Source organism: Pungitius pungitius, chromosome 7 (assembly GCF_949316345.1).
Source record: "Pungitius pungitius chromosome 7, fPunPun2.1, whole genome shotgun sequence".
Lineage (NCBI taxonomy): Eukaryota > Metazoa > Chordata > Actinopteri > Perciformes > Gasterosteidae > Pungitius > Pungitius pungitius.
In genome coordinates this window covers 20,334,839-20,350,832 of record NC_084906.1, presented here as the reverse complement: position 1 = coordinate 20,350,832, position 15,994 = coordinate 20,334,839, and the positions used below count along the sequence as shown (strand labels likewise).

At 50.5% G+C, this 15,994-nt stretch overlaps 4 protein-coding genes across 7 annotated transcripts; 2 read left to right on the top strand and 2 right to left on the bottom strand.

The window, feature by feature from the left end:
• Window positions 1-1,046: 1,046 nt before the first annotated feature.
• On the top strand, window positions 1,047-4,035 carry nit2 (nitrilase family, member 2). Of its 2 annotated transcripts, XM_062563300.1 has the most exons (11): window positions 1,047-1,174; window positions 1,250-1,368; window positions 1,731-1,851; window positions 1,938-2,026; window positions 2,114-2,207; window positions 2,292-2,366; window positions 2,455-2,533; window positions 2,630-2,728; window positions 3,239-3,294; window positions 3,386-3,526; window positions 3,752-4,035. In XM_062563300.1, the coding sequence occupies exons 1-10, from the start codon at window positions 1,147-1,149 to the stop codon at window positions 3,484-3,486; spliced, it is 861 nt and encodes a 286-aa protein (XP_062419284.1). In that variant the 5' UTR covers window positions 1,047-1,146; the 3' UTR covers window positions 3,487-3,526; window positions 3,752-4,035. The 2 variants fall into 2 exon arrangements, with proteins under 2 accessions (XP_062419284.1, XP_037324762.1); XM_037468865.2 differs by having other exon boundaries at window positions 3,386-4,035.
• On the bottom strand, window positions 4,029-6,359 carry LOC119216235 (ICOS ligand-like). Of its 2 annotated transcripts, XM_062563299.1 has the most exons (5): window positions 5,937-6,359; window positions 5,147-5,473; window positions 4,768-5,055; window positions 4,490-4,675; window positions 4,029-4,284 (listed from the first exon to the last, which is right to left on the bottom strand). In XM_062563299.1, the coding sequence occupies exons 1-5, from the start codon at window positions 6,022-6,024 to the stop codon at window positions 4,181-4,183; spliced, it is 993 nt and encodes a 330-aa protein (XP_062419283.1). In that variant the 5' UTR covers window positions 6,025-6,359; the 3' UTR covers window positions 4,029-4,180. The 2 variants fall into 2 exon arrangements, with proteins under 2 accessions (XP_062419283.1, XP_062419282.1); XM_062563298.1 differs by having other exon boundaries at window positions 4,208-4,675.
• Window positions 6,360-6,681: 322 nt separating this feature from the next.
• Window positions 6,682-10,495, top strand: gtpbp6 (GTP binding protein 6 (putative)). Of its 2 annotated transcripts, none has more exons than XM_037468859.2 (10): window positions 6,682-7,144; window positions 7,226-7,363; window positions 7,430-7,500; window positions 7,941-8,071; window positions 8,157-8,227; window positions 8,308-8,421; window positions 8,913-9,121; window positions 9,200-9,348; window positions 9,729-9,881; window positions 9,976-10,495. In XM_037468859.2, exons 1-10 carry the CDS (start codon window positions 6,775-6,777, stop codon window positions 10,100-10,102), a joined length of 1,533 nt encoding a protein of 510 aa, XP_037324756.2. In that variant the 5' UTR covers window positions 6,682-6,774; the 3' UTR covers window positions 10,103-10,495. The 2 variants fall into 2 exon arrangements, with proteins under 2 accessions (XP_037324756.2, XP_037324755.2); XM_037468858.2 differs by having other exon boundaries at window positions 6,683-7,144; window positions 8,308-8,466.
• An 8-nt stretch (window positions 10,496-10,503) lies between these two features.
• On the bottom strand, window positions 10,504-15,214 carry si:dkey-66a8.7 (PI-PLC X domain-containing protein 1). The gene is made up of 6 exons (XM_037468862.2): window positions 15,094-15,214; window positions 12,037-12,173; window positions 11,823-11,951; window positions 11,364-11,519; window positions 10,888-11,071; window positions 10,504-10,784 (listed from the first exon to the last, which is right to left on the bottom strand). Exons 1-6 carry the CDS (start codon window positions 15,173-15,175, stop codon window positions 10,504-10,506), a joined length of 969 nt encoding a protein of 322 aa, XP_037324759.2. The 5' UTR covers window positions 15,176-15,214.
• Between the last annotated feature and the right edge of the window lie 780 nt (window positions 15,215-15,994).

Sequence of the window (15,994 nt, the reverse complement as noted above, 5' to 3'; positions counted from 1 at the left end):
TTTCCTCCCGCCTCTCGTAGCATTCCTTGTGCTTCACGCACTGAGCTCTGTGTGATCTGTCGTCCTATTGATCATCTCTGTGTGATCTGTCGTCCAAATGCAACATGTGTAATTTAAACCTTACTGTACGGCTATTATTTTCTAAGTATTTTCTGATTTTAATAAATGGAGAGAAATCAACATGTTGAAATGTAGTATTGTTGTGGGAAATATTTGTTCATTATAATTGTATTATGATCCAAATGAGACAGTTTACACGACAATGTTTCCTATAAGTTGCAGATCATAAATCTGTGTTCAAATGCTAGAAAACCATATTTACTCAAGTAGAACATTGTCTTCTGTACTGTGACGTTTTCTCAAATCATAAACTATATTAAAGTGTATAGATACACAAGGGTTTTAAATCCGACCCTAAACAGTTGATTGGACTGTTAAAAGACGGGCGGGCTTATATCCATGAGTGACGTCAGAGACACCTGACGCCAATGTGCCGATCAATTGAAGGACGTTGTTATTTTTGTTATTGGTCGGTCGAATATTATTAAAAAGGTGCGGAACATCTAACATGGTAACAAATGTGGTCTTTTCATCCAGCAGTTGCTTTTTATTATTTTCCACAACATTTTGCAGCGCGGAGCTGCATTCTCTCTCCTGACCAGCAGGGGGCGACTCTGGTCCCCCGGTGAGGTAAATAGAATATCTTCTGACAGAATCACAATATGGTCATTACGCACTTTTGTCTTGAGCCTCAATTTATTCAAATAAAGGTCCGAAAATACAAAATGGCGGTTTTTAAAGTATAAATATGAAATACTCAATGTTTATAATGAATAAACCCTGCAAGCATCGGGGAAGTTAATGTTTACTCAAGTACACTCACGGATTGGCTGCAACGTCCCACCCTCTGAACTTCATAATAAAGGTTCTTCACTCTCCGTAAGCTCCAGCTAATCGTTGCACGGTGGCGATGAGGTGGAAGAACAGTTCACTTACATCCACATGTGTTCATTATTATAGTTTTGTATCGGTTTGTTTCATTTTAAAGGACTTCCACGACGCTGCTCTGAGTCTAAACTCTTATTTTGAAAGACCAAACCGACATCCGGAGTCACGCGGCCCGTCTGCTCTCTGCACCGCGCAGACATGTCAGCTGTAGCTAAAGCTATGTCCAGTACGTGTGTTCAAGTTTAAAGGTTTCGCTAAACAACCAGCACGTTAACCCGAGTGTTGACTTGTGTTTTCCCAGAATTCCGTCTGGCGGTGGTCCAGCTGCACGTGACGAGCGTCAAGGCGGACAACCTGAGGCGAGCGCGGGGGCTCGTCAAGGAGGCGGCGGGACGAGGCAGCCAGCTGGTGCTGCTTCCGGTGAGGAGGAGGAGGAGGAGGAGGAGGAGATGGGGAGGTTTTCTGCAGCAAAAAGTCACTACAAGGAACTTAGGCACAAGTCCCAGTATAGTCCACCGAGGACAGACCAGATCCTCCAGCAGAGACCAGTCCACCGAGGACAGACCCAGATCCCCCAGCAGAGACCTGTCCTCAGAGGACAGACCCTGCTGCAGTAGAATGAGAGCTTTTCTAAAGGGACGCTGGTGCTCAGAGACAGGACCTCTGTAGTCCACATGATGACACTAGATGAAGGTTCCTTGCAGTGACCTTAAAGGCGAGCGCGCTGCTTCCTCCGATGGACGCCTCCCTAAGGACACTTTGTGGTTGTGTGTCTTTCTCAGGAATGCTTCAACTCTCCGTACGGGACCGGCTTCTTCTCTCAGTACGCCGAGAGGATCCCAGGAGAGTCCACCCAGCTGCTGTCGGAGACGGCAAAGGAGAACCAGGTGTACCTGGTGGGAGGTATGGGGAATGGCTCCATCTCATGTCCTCCTCAAAACCCAAAGATGGACATCTGTATGTGTGATGATGTCTCCCTGGTTCTCCAGGCTCCATCCCGGAGGAGGACGGAGGGAAGCTGTACAACAGCTGCACTGTGTTCGGCCCCGACGGGGAGCTGCTCCTCAAGCACAGGAAGGTGTGTGTGATCACCTTCATGGATCCGGAGGGTCCGTCTGCAGGTCCCTCACACGCGTCTCCTCCTCGTGTCCCCTTTCACTAAAAGATCCACCTCTTTGACATCGACGTCCCGGGGAAGATCCGCTTCCAGGAGTCGGAGACTCTGAGTCCGGGGGACCGTCTGTCCACCTTCCAGACCCGTGAGTAACCCCCCCCCCCCCCCCCCCCATCCTTCCAAAGGTCACCACCCCCCCCCCCCCCTGACCCCTGTGTCCTTGCCACAGCTTTCTGCAAAGTGGGCGTGGGGATCTGCTACGACATGAGGTTCGCCGAGCTGGCCCAGCTGTACAGCAGGAGCGGTGAGCAGTTTGTTTAATCCGAAGGTGTGAGGGAGGGGGGGGGGGCGCGGGGGGGCGGGGCTTGACCGGTTGGTCTCTGTGTCCTCAGGCTGTCAGCTGCTGGTTTACCCCGGGGCCTTCAACATGACGACGGGGCCGGCCCACTGGGAGCTCCTTCAGAGGGCCAGGTGAGAGCCCCCCCCCCCCCGTTCTTAACCCCCTGGAGCCCCCGTATTTCCCCGTCGTGTCACGTGACCTCGGTTGTGTCCTTGCATCCCTCTCAGGGCGCTGGATAACCAGCTGTACGTGGCCACGGCGTCCCCCGCCAGAGACGAGACGTCTTCATACGTGGCCTGGGGTCACAGCAGCGTCGTTAACCCCTGGTACGCCTCCTCTGGCCTCCTCTGGCCTCCTCGTCTCCTCCCTCCTCGTTTCCTTTGACCCAGAATCCCAACGTTTTTTTCCTGGTGGAAGCTTTCGTCACACGTGATGCGTTCAGTGGCCGTTGGAAAGATGAAGATAGTGGGTTTTTTTTTTTAAAGAGGTTATTTGTGATGAATGGCGAGATTTTGGAGGAAAGCGGGTCAATGTCGTTGCATTTATAATAAACATCAGTGCATAACGATATAAATATGAAAGATAACTCTCTGTTAGGTTGACTAACGGCTGAATTATCTGCAGGAACTGATTGAAAGTAAGAACATTTCCTGTGAAAGCTCCATTATGACTTACGTGGTATATTTTGTAATTAACATTTCAGTGCAGCTGAATGAGGTGAAGCTTAGTTTAACTACTTTATATACGTCTATAAAACAAACATTTAATTAATGTTTTATTGGTAAACATCTGCATTTTAGCGTTTATTGCAGCTGGTCTCGTTGTGTTTGCTTCAGGGGGGACGTGATCTCGAAGGCCGGAGCGGAGGAGGCCGTCATCTACGCCGACGTGGGTGAGTCACGACCCCCCGAGGATGACGCCACGTCCTCTTCGTTTCTGTGGATCCCCTCTGATCCCCCCCCCCCCCCCCCCCCTGATCCCAGACCTGCAGTACCTGGCCGACATCCGGCAGCAGATCCCCGTGACGACTCAGCGGCGTGACGACCTGTACGCCGTGACGTCCCTGCAGGGAGCGGCCAGCTGATCACGTGACCTCCGTAGAGAGAGAGAGAGAGAGAGAGAAGGTACCAGCACTCGCCACATGATGATGATATTTAGAAGGTCTCCACAGCGTGATGAGACGTTCTTCAGTTCCTCTTTAGCTGTTTACATCGTTTATCAAGTCAAAGCTCCTTAAGATCCATCGTCAACTGTTTCAATAATCAGTTTAATCCGCCTGAATAATCGACGTTCTCTGATTCCAACCTTTAAATGTGAAGATGTTCTTGTTTCTTTTTCTCCTCCAGCAGAGATCTGAAGATCTTTGGTTTTGGATAAAAGACGAAACACAGCTGGACGTTTTGTAAAGTTTATTAATCATAAAATAATCACTAGATGAATCAATGAGGAGTTGCATCTCTACATCGGATATTTTAATCCAGTTCATTGTTTAAAAAAAGTTTAATGAAAATCAGGTAGAAATATTTGTTTTGAAGTAAGATTCATTGATTCAAATGTAAATTGTCATATTTTCAGTCACGATGGAACAAACACAAACAGTTGTGTACAAATGTAAATAAATCATTCACAGCGACGTTTGTGTCTCTTTATTGAAACTTTAAACGTGACAGAAAGTCTTGTACGAACGATATTTAAAATAATTCCTCCCGTCGCCGTGGACGACGGCGAAAACAAAACCAACAACCAAAACAGGAAATAATTTACATCCGTTTCCTCGATCACACGTTGGTCTCCTTCCTCTCCAGCGTCATGGCCTCTTCCTCTTCCTCCTCCTCCTCTTCCTCTTCCTCCTCCTCCTCCCTCGGGTTCCTCCTCTTGTATCCTGAACCGAGAGCAAACATTCATCACATCCGGATCAACGGTTTTTATATTTCACATATTCCAACAACAACCCTCATTTTAACGGATGAATTTGGATTTGATCAGAAGGTCCAGTCGAAGGTTGAACCTGATCCGATAAATTAAAGCCCCTTGAATCGGTTCCAAGGACCAGGCGTAAAGGTCGAGTCCACCAACAACAGACCCACCTCTGTTCGGAGGCTCCTTTAGAGACTCGCGCCGCCTCCTCCTGCTCAGCCGGTCCAGGTGGATCTGGTAGACCACGCCCACCGCCACCAGGACCCCGACCACCGCGCACAGCGCCGTGCTGAAGATCCACATGGCCTCCGACGCCCTGCTGGGCACCACGGGGGTCCCCCACGCCCTCACGCCGCCTGGGCGGCGACAACAAGGAGGTTAGCAAACAGGCTTTTCATTCATTTATTTTTCGGGGGCGCGGGGGGGTCACGGCGAGCGGATCACGCACCGCTGGTGGACGTCAGGTTCTCGTTCAGGGCGGCGTTCTCCACCACGCACGACACGCTGGCGCCGTCGGCGGCGTGGAGCGTCAGGCGGCTGGTGACGTTGTAGAGGAGGGAGTGCGGGAGCGCCGCCGCCTGCGTCCTCACGGAGCCGCCGGGGGGGGGGTCCTCTGTGTCGTTGAGGAGCCAGTAGACCGCGGGTTTGGGGAAACCCCCGCTGGAGTGACACCAGAAGGCGGTCTCGCCTCCGGGCCCCGCCTCCCCCCGCCGCAGCACCGGGGGGCTGAACCTGGCTGAGAGAAAAAGGACAAATGTTAGCTGCTTGGGGGGGCGCTCGTATGGTCACTTCCTGTTAACGGGGGGGGGGGGGAGGGGGACACCGACCCGCCGTCCTGAGGCACACGGCGCACAGCTCGGCGCCGCTGTGGTTCCCCCCCGACGTGACGAGCAGGCTGTAGTTGAGGCGGCGCTCGGAGGCCTCGGCCACGGGGAGCTGCAGGGACACGTTGCCCGTCAGCGCGGCGTCCCCCGGGGTCGTGGCCCTGTTGACGCTCCATTCCTCCACGTCCCCGCCGTCCGTCCACGCCGACCTCAGCACCACCTCCTCCCCCCGCCGCCACACCACGCTGACGTTCACTGCGGTCACCAGCTGGGGGAGGACGCAGGGCAGCGAGACGAGCTGTCCCACGATACCGAGGACGCAGTCTTCCTCTGAGGAGACGGGGAAGAGAAGACAAGTTCATTCGCTCTTAGTTCTGGACTTTGAGTTAGTTCTGAGGGGGCAACTGGTCTCTGCTGGAGTGTGGGCTGAAGGAGGTTCCGGTGAACCTGCATGATGTCATCTGGTTTCACCGGTGGCCCGATGACATCATCGAGAAGAACTCTCTAAAACCAGGCCATCTTCTCTCTGATGGTCTTGTTTACCGATGCAGGTCTAAAGAGGATCAGGACTAAACTGAAACCGTTCCTCGCATTAACTTTAAGTCGAATTATGAAGTGCCTGTAAATGAATGGTTTAGTGCCTACAACATGTAAAAAGTACTAAAAGAATTAGTCATGTTATTAGTTCAACAGTTTCTATATTGTGTGATCTAATAAAAAAGTCGATTTGAATAACATTGCACGGGTACGATTTGAATACTTGTGTGGGCGTGTGCGCGTGTCAGTGTCTCACCCAAACCGGCGCAGAAACCCAGGAAGCCGAGCAGCAGCCCGCAGCTCCACGCTTCAACCCTCCGACCGCCGAACCGAGCCGGACCCATCGCGGCTTCTCCCCCCCTGGCCCCTGTCCCGCGGCCCCGGGCCCGACGCGCGCGCACCTGGTTGCACCCCGAGTGACGTCACAGTGGGTCATGTCGCGGCTTGTCGAGGCGTCCGCTCCGGTCGTCGGTGTGATTTGACCCAAACATCGCGGCGCGGGGAGAACTTCACGGGAAGTGGGTTTGATGAAGTTAGAGCCCACCGGCAGAGAGCCTTCTGTGGAGGTCCTGACCGACCTGTCCGACCTGCTGCTGAGGAGGAACACGCCCACACACCGGGGCGTCATGGCAACCACCTTGCTTGAACTTGTACAAACGGGAGGAGTCACTGGGAACCAGAAGTTGGACTGAGGGGGGGGGGGGGGGGGGGGGCAGGCTAGTCACACCCTGCGGAGGTGGATTCAAGGTGTTTCTGGAGGGAGTCTGGTGCTCAGAGCCCAAAGGGACCTAAAAGATAAACACCAGGTTAAAGGTATACTACTGTAGTTGCTGTCCTTAGTTATTATTTTATTTATATTATATATATATATATATATATATAAATTAAACCGTATACATGCACACGTATCGTTATACCATTATATTATATTTTTGTTTATTAATATATTTGCCAAAATAAAGAATCACCATCAGGTGGCAGTATCCTGCTCCGTGATCTTCAGTGGGCAAGAAGAAGAAGAAGAACGCGTTCACAGTGCGCATGCGTCGTGGCCCTCACTTTGAAAAAAGCATGACAACAACCAGGGCCGCGTGATGCTGTACAAAAGCACCGTGACGGCACTGAGGAGGATTCACTCGTGGTTTCCGGTCCTGCAGCGCCGCCGCGCGCACACCTGTCTGACGTCATCGGCCACCTGCAGACTCCTTCGCCGACCTCCGCGTGCAGTCGCTGCTACATGCCCCCCTCGGTCCACGGAGTTCTCGCTCTCAGCGTGCAGGTGGAGGAACACGGATGATGATGATGATGATTATGAAGAGGAAGATGACGACGTCATCGATGACAGCGAGGTGGAGGAGCTGTTTCAGGTGCGCGCTCCCGCGGGTGCCCTCGGGGCTGCGCACAGAGTGTTCGTGGTTCACCCCGATGTGAAGTGGGGGAGCCGGAAGCAGCACCTGACCACAGGTAGGTCACTCCCCTCGCCTTCAGGTGTGCCCACGCGTGTTGTTTTTTTAATGACGTCACTAACGTGAGCTGTGCCTGCAGCTGAGCTGATGATGGCCGAGGCCGTGGGGCTCGTGAACACTTTGGACAGCTGGAGTGTGGTGGACAAGGTCATCATGTCCACCAAGACACCAGAGAAGAAGATGATCTTCGGCAAAGGAAACTTCCGGACTCTGACAGGTTTGGATCCGCTCGTGTGCGTCTCCCGGTGGTTTTGTTGTTATTTACGTTGTGTTTGCTTTGCAGATAGAATCAGACGGACAGCAGGAGTCACAGCAGTGTTTGTGAATGTGGAGCGTCTGTCTGCTCTATCTGAGGTGAACATTTCAACTTTGCCCATAATCACTCTCTGGTTTTATTAGATGTATTTTGTTGTTTAGTTTGATTTCTACAGGCTCCGATTCTTAAAATAACCACACAGACGTTCACAGACTTACTCTAATCTGATAGAAGGTCCCCCCACAGACTGTATTTAAGAAGTGAAAGGTCGTCGTCATGATGTCCTCACAGCGTTAGGCCCCGCCCTAAAGCACCCCTTCATGGTCTGTTTGACTCGAAATGGACAATCATTCAGAGAAGTAGAGTCATTTCCTCATAGACGTCTATGGGAGCAGAGGAGTCGCCCCCTGGTGGTCACTACACAGAAGTAGAGTCATTTCCTCATAGACGTCTATGGGAGCAGAGGAGTCGCCCCCTGCTGGACGTGTTTTCTCCTGCTGACAGATGTTTGCCCCCCCCCCTTCTTCCCCCTGCATAGAGGGAGTTTGAGGAGGCCTGGGGGGTCAAAGTCTTTGACAGGTACTCCGTGGTCCTCCACATCTTCCGCTGCAACGCCAGGACCAAAGAGGCCAAGTTACAGATCTCTCTGGCCGAGATCCCTTTGTTAAGGTGACGTCAATGTATTTCATGTATTTTTTTTTTCCCATCATCCCTTGCAGTTTTTTTTTTTTTAATGTCTTTAAAACATCGGCAGATCTCGTCTGAAAAATGAAATGGCCAACTTGGATCAGCAGGGCGGCGGCTCGAGGTACATCGGAGGCTCTGGTGAGGACGCGCGTAGCGGCGAGCCCCGCCCCCACTGCCCCGATGGCCACTGACCCTGCCCTCTGATTGGTCGGTTTCAGGAGAGACGCTGATGGAGGTGCAGCAGAGGCTGCTGAGGGAGCGCGAGCTGAAGATCCGCTCGGCGCTGGAGAAGCTGCGCAGGAAGCGGCGCCTGCTGCGATCTCAGCGGCGAGGCAAGGAGCTCGCCGCCGTCTCCGTGCTGGGGTACACCAACTGTGGTAGGACTGCTTCCATCTCGTGACGTGGACCACGTGAGCACGGTGGATCGGGGTCCACTACCTAACCCCCCCCCCCATCGGAGTTCACCTTGGCTTTATGCGTTTTGTCCTTAAAGGGACGGTGCGACATTTAGTAGCAAAAATGTATCTAATATATTTAAACGTAAGCTTGTTTTTCTATCAGTGTTTTACCAACTGAATGTTTTTGTTATCTGAGTCCTTCACATCTGGATAGGGAGCCACCTTTCTACAGTAGCCCACAAGGGACAAACTGAACTCTGGCCGCATTTTGTTTTTAATGCAGCGTCCTTAAAAAATAAAAATAAAAAGTTACCTGTGGACTGAAAGAGTAATTTATACAAAGAGGGTTCATTTTTATTCGCAAATGGCCCGAAATGAAATTAAGAAATAAACTAAAATATTATTGGGATTTGGTCTCGGACCAGGAAAGACGACGCTGATCAAAGCGCTGACGGGCGACGCCGGCCTTCAGCCCCGAAACCAGCTGTTCGCCACGCTGGACGTCACCGTGCACGCCGGCCAGCTGCCCAGTCACATGACCGTCCTCTACGTGGACACCATCGGCTTCCTGTCCCAGCTGCCCCACCAGCTCATCGACTCCTTCTCCGCCACGCTGGAGGACATCAAACACTCGGTAACCTCCCCCCTCCCCGAGTGGGATCGAGTGCTGGGCCGCGCCGTTTCGCTGACTCGTCCCTCCGTCTCTCTGTAGGATCTGCTGGTCCACGTCAGGGACGTCAGTCACCCGGAGACGGCGAACCAGAAGGCCAACGTGCTGAGAGTTCTGGAGAACATGCGAATCCCCGACAGGCTGCTGAGCTCCATGATCGAAGTCCACAATAAGACGGACCTCGTGGACAAGTAAGAGGAACACGACGTGATCTCTCACCGTTTCTAATGTTTGACCTTAAAGGGCCGGCGTGTCTCATTTCGGAGGCGGAGTCTGACTTAAGAAAAAATGTGGTAAGTGACAAAGAAAGTTGCCTCTAGTTGTTCTTGAGCCCTGAAGACGCTTCTCTCTGCTGAAGCCTTTTAAAGTCGTATTTAGCTGGTTGCAATGTGCAACCTCACCACTAGATGTCACTAGATCTTACACTTCCCCCCCCCCCCTTAGGTCTAAGTAAACTAAACGAGACGTCTGATTTGCCGACGTGACAACGAAAGACCGCGATTCTCCACGCCGCGTTGTGCCTTTTTTTTTTTTTTATGTCGGTATGACGTGCGGCGTTCTGTCCTCCCAGCTATCGGCCCACGGAGCCCGGCGCTCTGCCCATCTCGGCCCTGGAGCGGCGGGGCCTCGGCGCCCTGAGGGCGGCGGTGGAAGAGGCGCTGGTGACGTCCACGGGGAAACGCGTGATGGACCTCGCCGTCGACCTCGGCTCCCCTCAGCTGAGGTGACGGCGCCTGTGCTCCTCGCTGCCGCTGTCTCCAATCATCGCACCTGACGCTCTTAATAAGCCCCTTTTTTTTTTCTACGCGAGTCCACAGCTGGCTGCACAAGGAGGCCGCCGTTCAGGACGTGCGGGTCAACGCGGACGAAGGCTCGGCCGTCGTCAAGGTGACCATCAGCGCCGCCGCCTACGGCCGCTACAGGAAGCTGTTCGGCGGGAGCTGACGGACAACGACGAGCCCCACTGAGCAGGTGCAGACGGATGCTAACGCAGAATGTCGCGTTAGCCAGAGCTAGCTAGACGTTAGCGCGTCGATGCGGCTTCTTTATGCTGAGTAACTTATTCTTTATGTTTTAATGAAATCCACTGAAAGCTTCCAGTGTGAAATGAAGAGAAACTGAACCAGGGACAATAAAAGCAGACTGTATGTATTGCACGATATTTGACAAGGTCATTATGTAACAGAATGAGTATGTTGTTGTAAACATCAGAGCAACAAAATGTTTCCTGGGGGAACAAAAACACGTGAATTGATTCTAGTCTTCTGTAGACGAGCTGATGAAAGAATCTGGATTCGCTTCCTGTGGAATAAAAGCTCTTTTCACATCCTCGTGGTATTGCGTCTCTAGCGGGTCCCTCCATGGTGGCTCTGTGTCTCTCTGTGACCCCTCTTGTTCAGCAGCTTCTTGTTCAGCGCGATGACCGTGGAGCACAGGGGCAACGGACCCACGAAGTCCCCCGCGATGATGTTCAGGCTCCTGGGGCCGGGCCCCGGCTCCTGCTCCTGCAGCCACGTCCTCAGAGCCTCCCAGTTACCGACGCTCAGCGTCCGCAGGGACTGCTTTGGGTTCTCGGCGATGTAGAGCCGGTCGGCCGTCAGGTTCAGGCCGGAGACGAAGAAGCCCTCTGGAAAAAAAAGGGACACGGGGGGGGGGGGGGGGGGACACAAGGCGCTGAGTCGGCAGCCCGGTGCAAGACCTTTTTAAAACAGTGTGACTGGGACCCTCACCTGGACGTCCCAGGTCTTTGTTCCAGTCCAGGTAGCTGGTGACCCCCTGCGCCGTGCGCTGGTTGGCCCACCAGTAGGGGAGGGGGGGCCACAGCTCCGCGTGCCGGGCTGCAGCCTGGGAGTCGTAGGACAGGAGGACCTGGAAGCCCGACGTCCACAGGCTCCGCAGGGTGAGGACGGCTTCCTGGGGAGGACACGTGGACACATTCAGAGGGTTTGAATGAGTTATTTTTTTGTGTCTCTTTGTGGTGTTTTTTTGGTGTATTTTGAGAGTTTCTGTCTATTTTTGGATATTCTGTCTCTGATATTCTTTTCGTCTCTGTGGTAGATTTTTTATGTCTGTAATCGCTTTATTTTGGTGACACTGATCCCCACAGAGACGGCCCGAGGGGCCCCTACCTGGCACCTGGAGCCTGGCGGGCCCCCTCTGTAGCCGCGCCCCCCCCCCGTGGGTTTTGTAAGAGGAGTCGGCCTACCTTCTTGGGGCAGAGTTTCGATCCAAACAGCTTCTTAAGGGACACAATAAACGACTGGTGGAGTTTGTCGTCGATTCCCTCGAAATGGCTGCAGGCCAGAATGACGACCTCCTTCGGGTGAGACTTCAGCCAGACGGCGACGGACGCCAGCGTTTCCTGTGGTACGACATTCACTGGACTCAGGATGGAAATGCACAAACCAACTCTTCCCAGTAAAGGAATACTTCATCTCTAAAAACACACACAAAGAAACAACGCGACCGGGGCTTTTATTGTGAAGGAAAGAGGAAGGGGCGGGATCTGGCCCTATAGGTCGAGACCAGTCCATGTGATGTTTTCTGCTCAACCTTTTCCATGAGCTGATTGGGTTGGTGCAAAAGCTAAGAACAAATAGTTTGCGTTTTAATTAGCTGACGAAGGAACGTAACCCGGCGATGAGTAACCAACGGTTACGCTCACCAACACGGCGGCATGCGTGTATATGACGTGCGTGAAGTACAGGTCGCTGGACGGGTCGCTGGGTTTGTGTGCCACGCGGAGATCGAAGAATCGAATCCCCATCGAGAGCTGCTCCTCGATGCTCTTGTCCTGCGAGGAAGAGGAAGAGGATTACTTGTACATGTCGTACCGTCTTAGGGTCCTCTCACACACACACACACACACACACACCTACCTGCGTCGTGGCCCACTTGAAGATGAAGGGTCTGGTGATGCAGGAGAAGAGGCGGTCCAGCAGGCGGAAGGCGCCCGACTCGGACGGGACCAGCGGCGAGCCGACGTCCAGGCAGTAGCTCATGGCGTCGTGGCTTCCTGCGAGGAAGAACCCGCGTTTCCTCTTAGAGAGACTTCAGAGTCAACAAATAACCCCCAGGAGGTGGTACCAAATCCAACATTATTTAGAGACACTATGTCAGTATTTAGAGATGATGATGATGAAATAATCAGAAATTACAACGTTCCGGAGTTACTGACAGTTACGCAGTTACGCCATATATATATATATATATATAATTTGACCGTACATCTATTTTTTTATTATAATTTTTTACCTATTATTTAAAAAAAAAATCTTTTTTGACCCTACATATTTTGACTTTTTTCACAATATTTCTTTTCCCATGACATGACTGGAATGATCTTAGATGGAGCAACCTACCCGTCCCTGTCACTAATGCCGAATGCCTCAAATTTCTGTACTTTAAACCTTATCTGGGTTCAACCCTCAAGAGACATGGTGGCTCTTCCTAAATCCTTTTTTAGTTTTGGGTAACTGACATTTATAAAAAATCATAATGGGATATTGCCCCAGAGACGGATTGGTGCATCATCTTTCCTGCATTGGTAAAGGCGAGTTGAATTTGAATGTAACACAGAATTGGAGGGTGGATGCAAGGGTAAACAAATCTACACCCTGTGCCAGACAAACGTGTGATTGTCTTGAAAAATGCCTTCAGAGGCTGTAATAAGTTTCATGTCAGTGTGACCACTGAATGAGACACATCTGCTCATCTTTACTGACTTATCCGGCCTTCTCTCCCGTCAAAAAGGTGGAACCCTGGCTAATAAGTGCTAAGCAATTAACATCAAATTTAGTCAATTCATCATTCAAAAGATTCTTCATCATTCTTGACAATGCCATCATAACTCAAGTGAACGCACCTTGTGTTTCTGCATAACCCCCAGGGTACACTTCTCTGAAACAACCAGTGGGGACAATGCCCCCACTACTACCTCCGCGGTAGTGTGCTCAAGACTTGGCAGGAGCGGGATTTGAACCCACTGGCGGCGCTCACAGAGGCTTCTGGGCTCTAGCTTGCACCCCTACACTACCAGTCCTGGTCACATCTTGGCAACTTTGATTCTCCTATTTAACCTTGAGCATGTGAGTTAAACTTTAAAACTTCTTCAAATGCTATTTCCACATCTGGGCTTGAACCCCCAACCTTCAAGTGCAGTGCAGGGTCTTATGTCAGCAGCTCTTCCACTGTGCTACTTCACCACACACTAATTAGCCCTTTGTTTGTTGTATTTAACCTTGAGCTTGCTACTCAAACCTGAAGTAAAAGCCAAAGGCTCAAACCCAAGACTGGGCTCGAACCCACAACCTTCAAGTGCAGTGCAGGGGCTTATGTCAGCAGCTCTTCCGATGTGCTACTTCACCACACACAAATCAGCCCTTTGTTTGTTGTATTTAACCTTGAGATTGCTACTCAAACCTCAAAACTCTTTCAAAGCAGAAGTGATGTCTGCATGAAGGGGCATGAACCCACAACCTCAGACACCAGGTTGGAGCCTGCAGCCCTTCAGTTGTTCCCTTGTGCTATTCAAGCACATGCCTCATTGTGTCCGTTTCTCATATTAGACCTTGGGATTATTTACTAAACCTCAAAACTGTTTCAAAGTTTACAGTTTGAAGCCCTGACTGCAACCAAAGCCTCCTTCTGAGAGAGCAGGTTTGAACTGAGGATCCTCCACACTTCAGCCTTCCTGCTATCTCCCTGCACTGTTCCACCACACACCTGTTGATGCTTTTGAATCCAACCTCAATTCTCATAGATTCTCAGGCTGGAACCCACAACCGTTCCATACCGTTATAATAGAATTGCAGGTCAAGTAAAGTCATATAATGGCATTTCTAATAAAGCCCTAGTTGATTTCACTACTTTTATGCTGTGATCCTTATTACACTTTTTTCGACATGTGTGCTGATGCCCACGTGTGAATTGAGAGGATCCATACCGACTCCCCTATGGAGCTAAACCAGTCTGAGGGTCCTCCTCAGCTGAGTGGAGAATAAATCCCGGAAGAAATAAACACGTTTGACACACGGCACCTTGAGGAGAGAGATTCAAATCCCAAATGTGGATCAGGAAGGTCAGCTTTGATTCCACTAGAGACACCAGAACTCACCATGATTCACAGTGTCACTGTTTGTTTAATTTAAAATTAGGGCCGGGACTTTAGCGCGTTAATTACAATTAATTAATTACAATGTGAATTAAGATTAATTAATTACACAAAAAATAACACATTAAACATTTTTTACGCATTTTTACACTTATTTTTTGCACCGCTGAACGTTTCTCAATGGATGAGTTTCGGAGGACCGATTATACTGGAGCACCAACTAGCGTTCATGACTTCAGACAACAACAAACCACAGTGAACATGAACGAAAAAGCTGACGAGACCGTGTCGGGTGGCCCCGTGAATGGTCTACTTAAAAAAACATAGTTTACAGAAGGTCTACTTACCTATAGGCTACCTGAATTTCTGAAAGTACTATATTTCTAAATATGCTATTTCTACACTTGTCTCCTGGAATTGGTTGAACAAAAATAAAAATGCAATTAATTTTGATTAATTAATTACAAAGCCTCTAATTAATTAGATTAATATTTTTAATCGAGTCCCGGCCCTAATATATATATTATATATACACATACATGACTTTATCATTATTTCTGTATTTTTTACATCTGACAAATGACACATACACATTACATTTCTATTGAATTCATCGAGTTATTTTCCACCATCGTAAAGTCTTACTGGTGTTTAGTATTTAACTATTCGATTTCTGTGTTGTTTTTGTAACACAAAAAAAGGTTTCAAGTTTCAATAGAAACTTCGTGTCTCCTGGGACCTTGTTTCCTCCTTCGAGTCCTTCCTCCGTGCTTCCTTCCCCTCACACTCGTCCTCAGTGGAGGAAACGAGGTGCTTTATTTACCCGGGATGGCCAGGTCGGTGAGCGGGACGTCCCACAGCTCCTCCGGTAGACCGGACATCCAGTCCTCACCGCGGGGGTCCATGTCCGACTCACGGGGACCGGGTCCGAGCACAAGATCCCAGCTGTGCCTCGCGGGGATCGATCCCGTCCACCCCCTTTTTATTCGGTTCCTCCAAGCGATCGACCGGGGAGGGGGAGGAGTCTCCCGTGGTGATTGACAGCTGCGCTACCAGGTGTCTCTCACAAGACGTCCCCAGGCGAAGAATTCGTGGGAGGGGCTTCAGAGAGGCCCGGTGTGTCTGTGACGTGGAAGAGGGCGGGGCCAACGCGGAAGAAAACAACAAGAACAAGTCGAGCTGGAATAGAAAACAATAGAAAAGCAAAGTGGCACCGGCCAGAAACAGAGTTTCATGTTTCTTTAGTGTGATGATGAAAAAAGATTCATCTACCAACTGGGAAGATAACAAGCTTCTTCTGTTAAGAAGTTACTGAGTTATGCACTTTACTAATTTAAAGGAATCGAGTGCCATCAGTCCTATTGATTACCTTATTTAACAGTGCATTTTAACTAAGAACCAATAGCATACAATAAAATAGAATAAATCCTATATTTCAAGTATCTCTCTGCTTTTAGGGCCGATTATCCCTGCATGGGGACTTGTGACAGCCTCATACGGCTCCATGTCATGGATTTGTGAATAAAATGAGGCGACTTGCTTAGAAATGCTCGTGTTTATTGGAAAAGCGTCACCTCCACAGGCACAGCGGTGCGGCACTGCTCCAAAGGTCTCGCCTGTTGGCTCAAGTCAATATTAGAAGGAAAACCCCCGGGTCGGGTTCATGCAGATAAGACGTCCATGCATTTTTGCATAAGTTTGATGTTTTTTCCCCTACATTCTGT

What these genes read in the sequence shown, in the direction of transcription:
- LOC119216235 (XM_062563298.1), bottom strand. Translation starts at nt 6,024, where the DNA reads ATGGGTCCGGCTCGGTTCGGCGGTCGGAGGGTTGAAGCGTGGAGCTGC. An exon ending in GGGTTTCTGCGCCGGTTTGG is followed by an intron (nt 5,474 to 5,936) that starts GTGAGACACTGA and finishes CCGTCTCCTCAG; the next exon opens with AGGAAGACTGCGTCCTCGGT. An exon ending in GAACCTGACGTCCACCAGCG is followed by an intron (nt 4,676 to 4,767) that starts GTGCGTGATCCG and finishes GTCGCCGCCCAG; the next exon opens with GCGGCGTGAGGGCGTGGGGG.
- nit2 (XM_062563300.1), top strand. Translation starts at nt 1,147, where the DNA reads ATGTCAGCTGTAGCTAAAGCTATGTCCA. An exon ending in TGTAGCTAAAGCTATGTCCA is followed by an intron (nt 1,175 to 1,249) that starts GTACGTGTGTTC and finishes GTGTTTTCCCAG; the next exon opens with AATTCCGTCTGGCGGTGGTC. An exon ending in AGCAGCGTCGTTAACCCCTG is followed by an intron (nt 2,729 to 3,238) that starts GTACGCCTCCTC and finishes TGTTTGCTTCAG; the next exon opens with GGGGGACGTGATCTCGAAGG.
- gtpbp6 (XM_037468858.2), top strand. Translation starts at nt 6,775, where the DNA reads ATGCTGTACAAAAGCACCGTGACGGCACTGAGGAGGATTCACTCGTGG. An exon ending in AAACTTCCGGACTCTGACAG is followed by an intron (nt 7,364 to 7,429) that starts GTTTGGATCCGC and finishes TTTGCTTTGCAG; the next exon opens with ATAGAATCAGACGGACAGCA. An exon ending in TGGAGGACATCAAACACTCG is followed by an intron (nt 9,122 to 9,199) that starts GTAACCTCCCCC and finishes GTCTCTCTGTAG; the next exon opens with GATCTGCTGGTCCACGTCAG.
- si:dkey-66a8.7 (XM_037468862.2), bottom strand. Translation starts at nt 15,175, where the DNA reads ATGGACCCCCGCGGTGAGGACTGGATGTCCGGTCTACCGGAGGAGCTG. An exon ending in CGAAACTCTGCCCCAAGAAG is followed by an intron (nt 11,072 to 11,363) that starts GTAGGCCGACTC and finishes TGTCCTCCCCAG; the next exon opens with GAAGCCGTCCTCACCCTGCG. An exon ending in CAAAGACCTGGGACGTCCAG is followed by an intron (nt 10,785 to 10,887) that starts GTGAGGGTCCCA and finishes TTTTTTTTCCAG; the next exon opens with AGGGCTTCTTCGTCTCCGGC.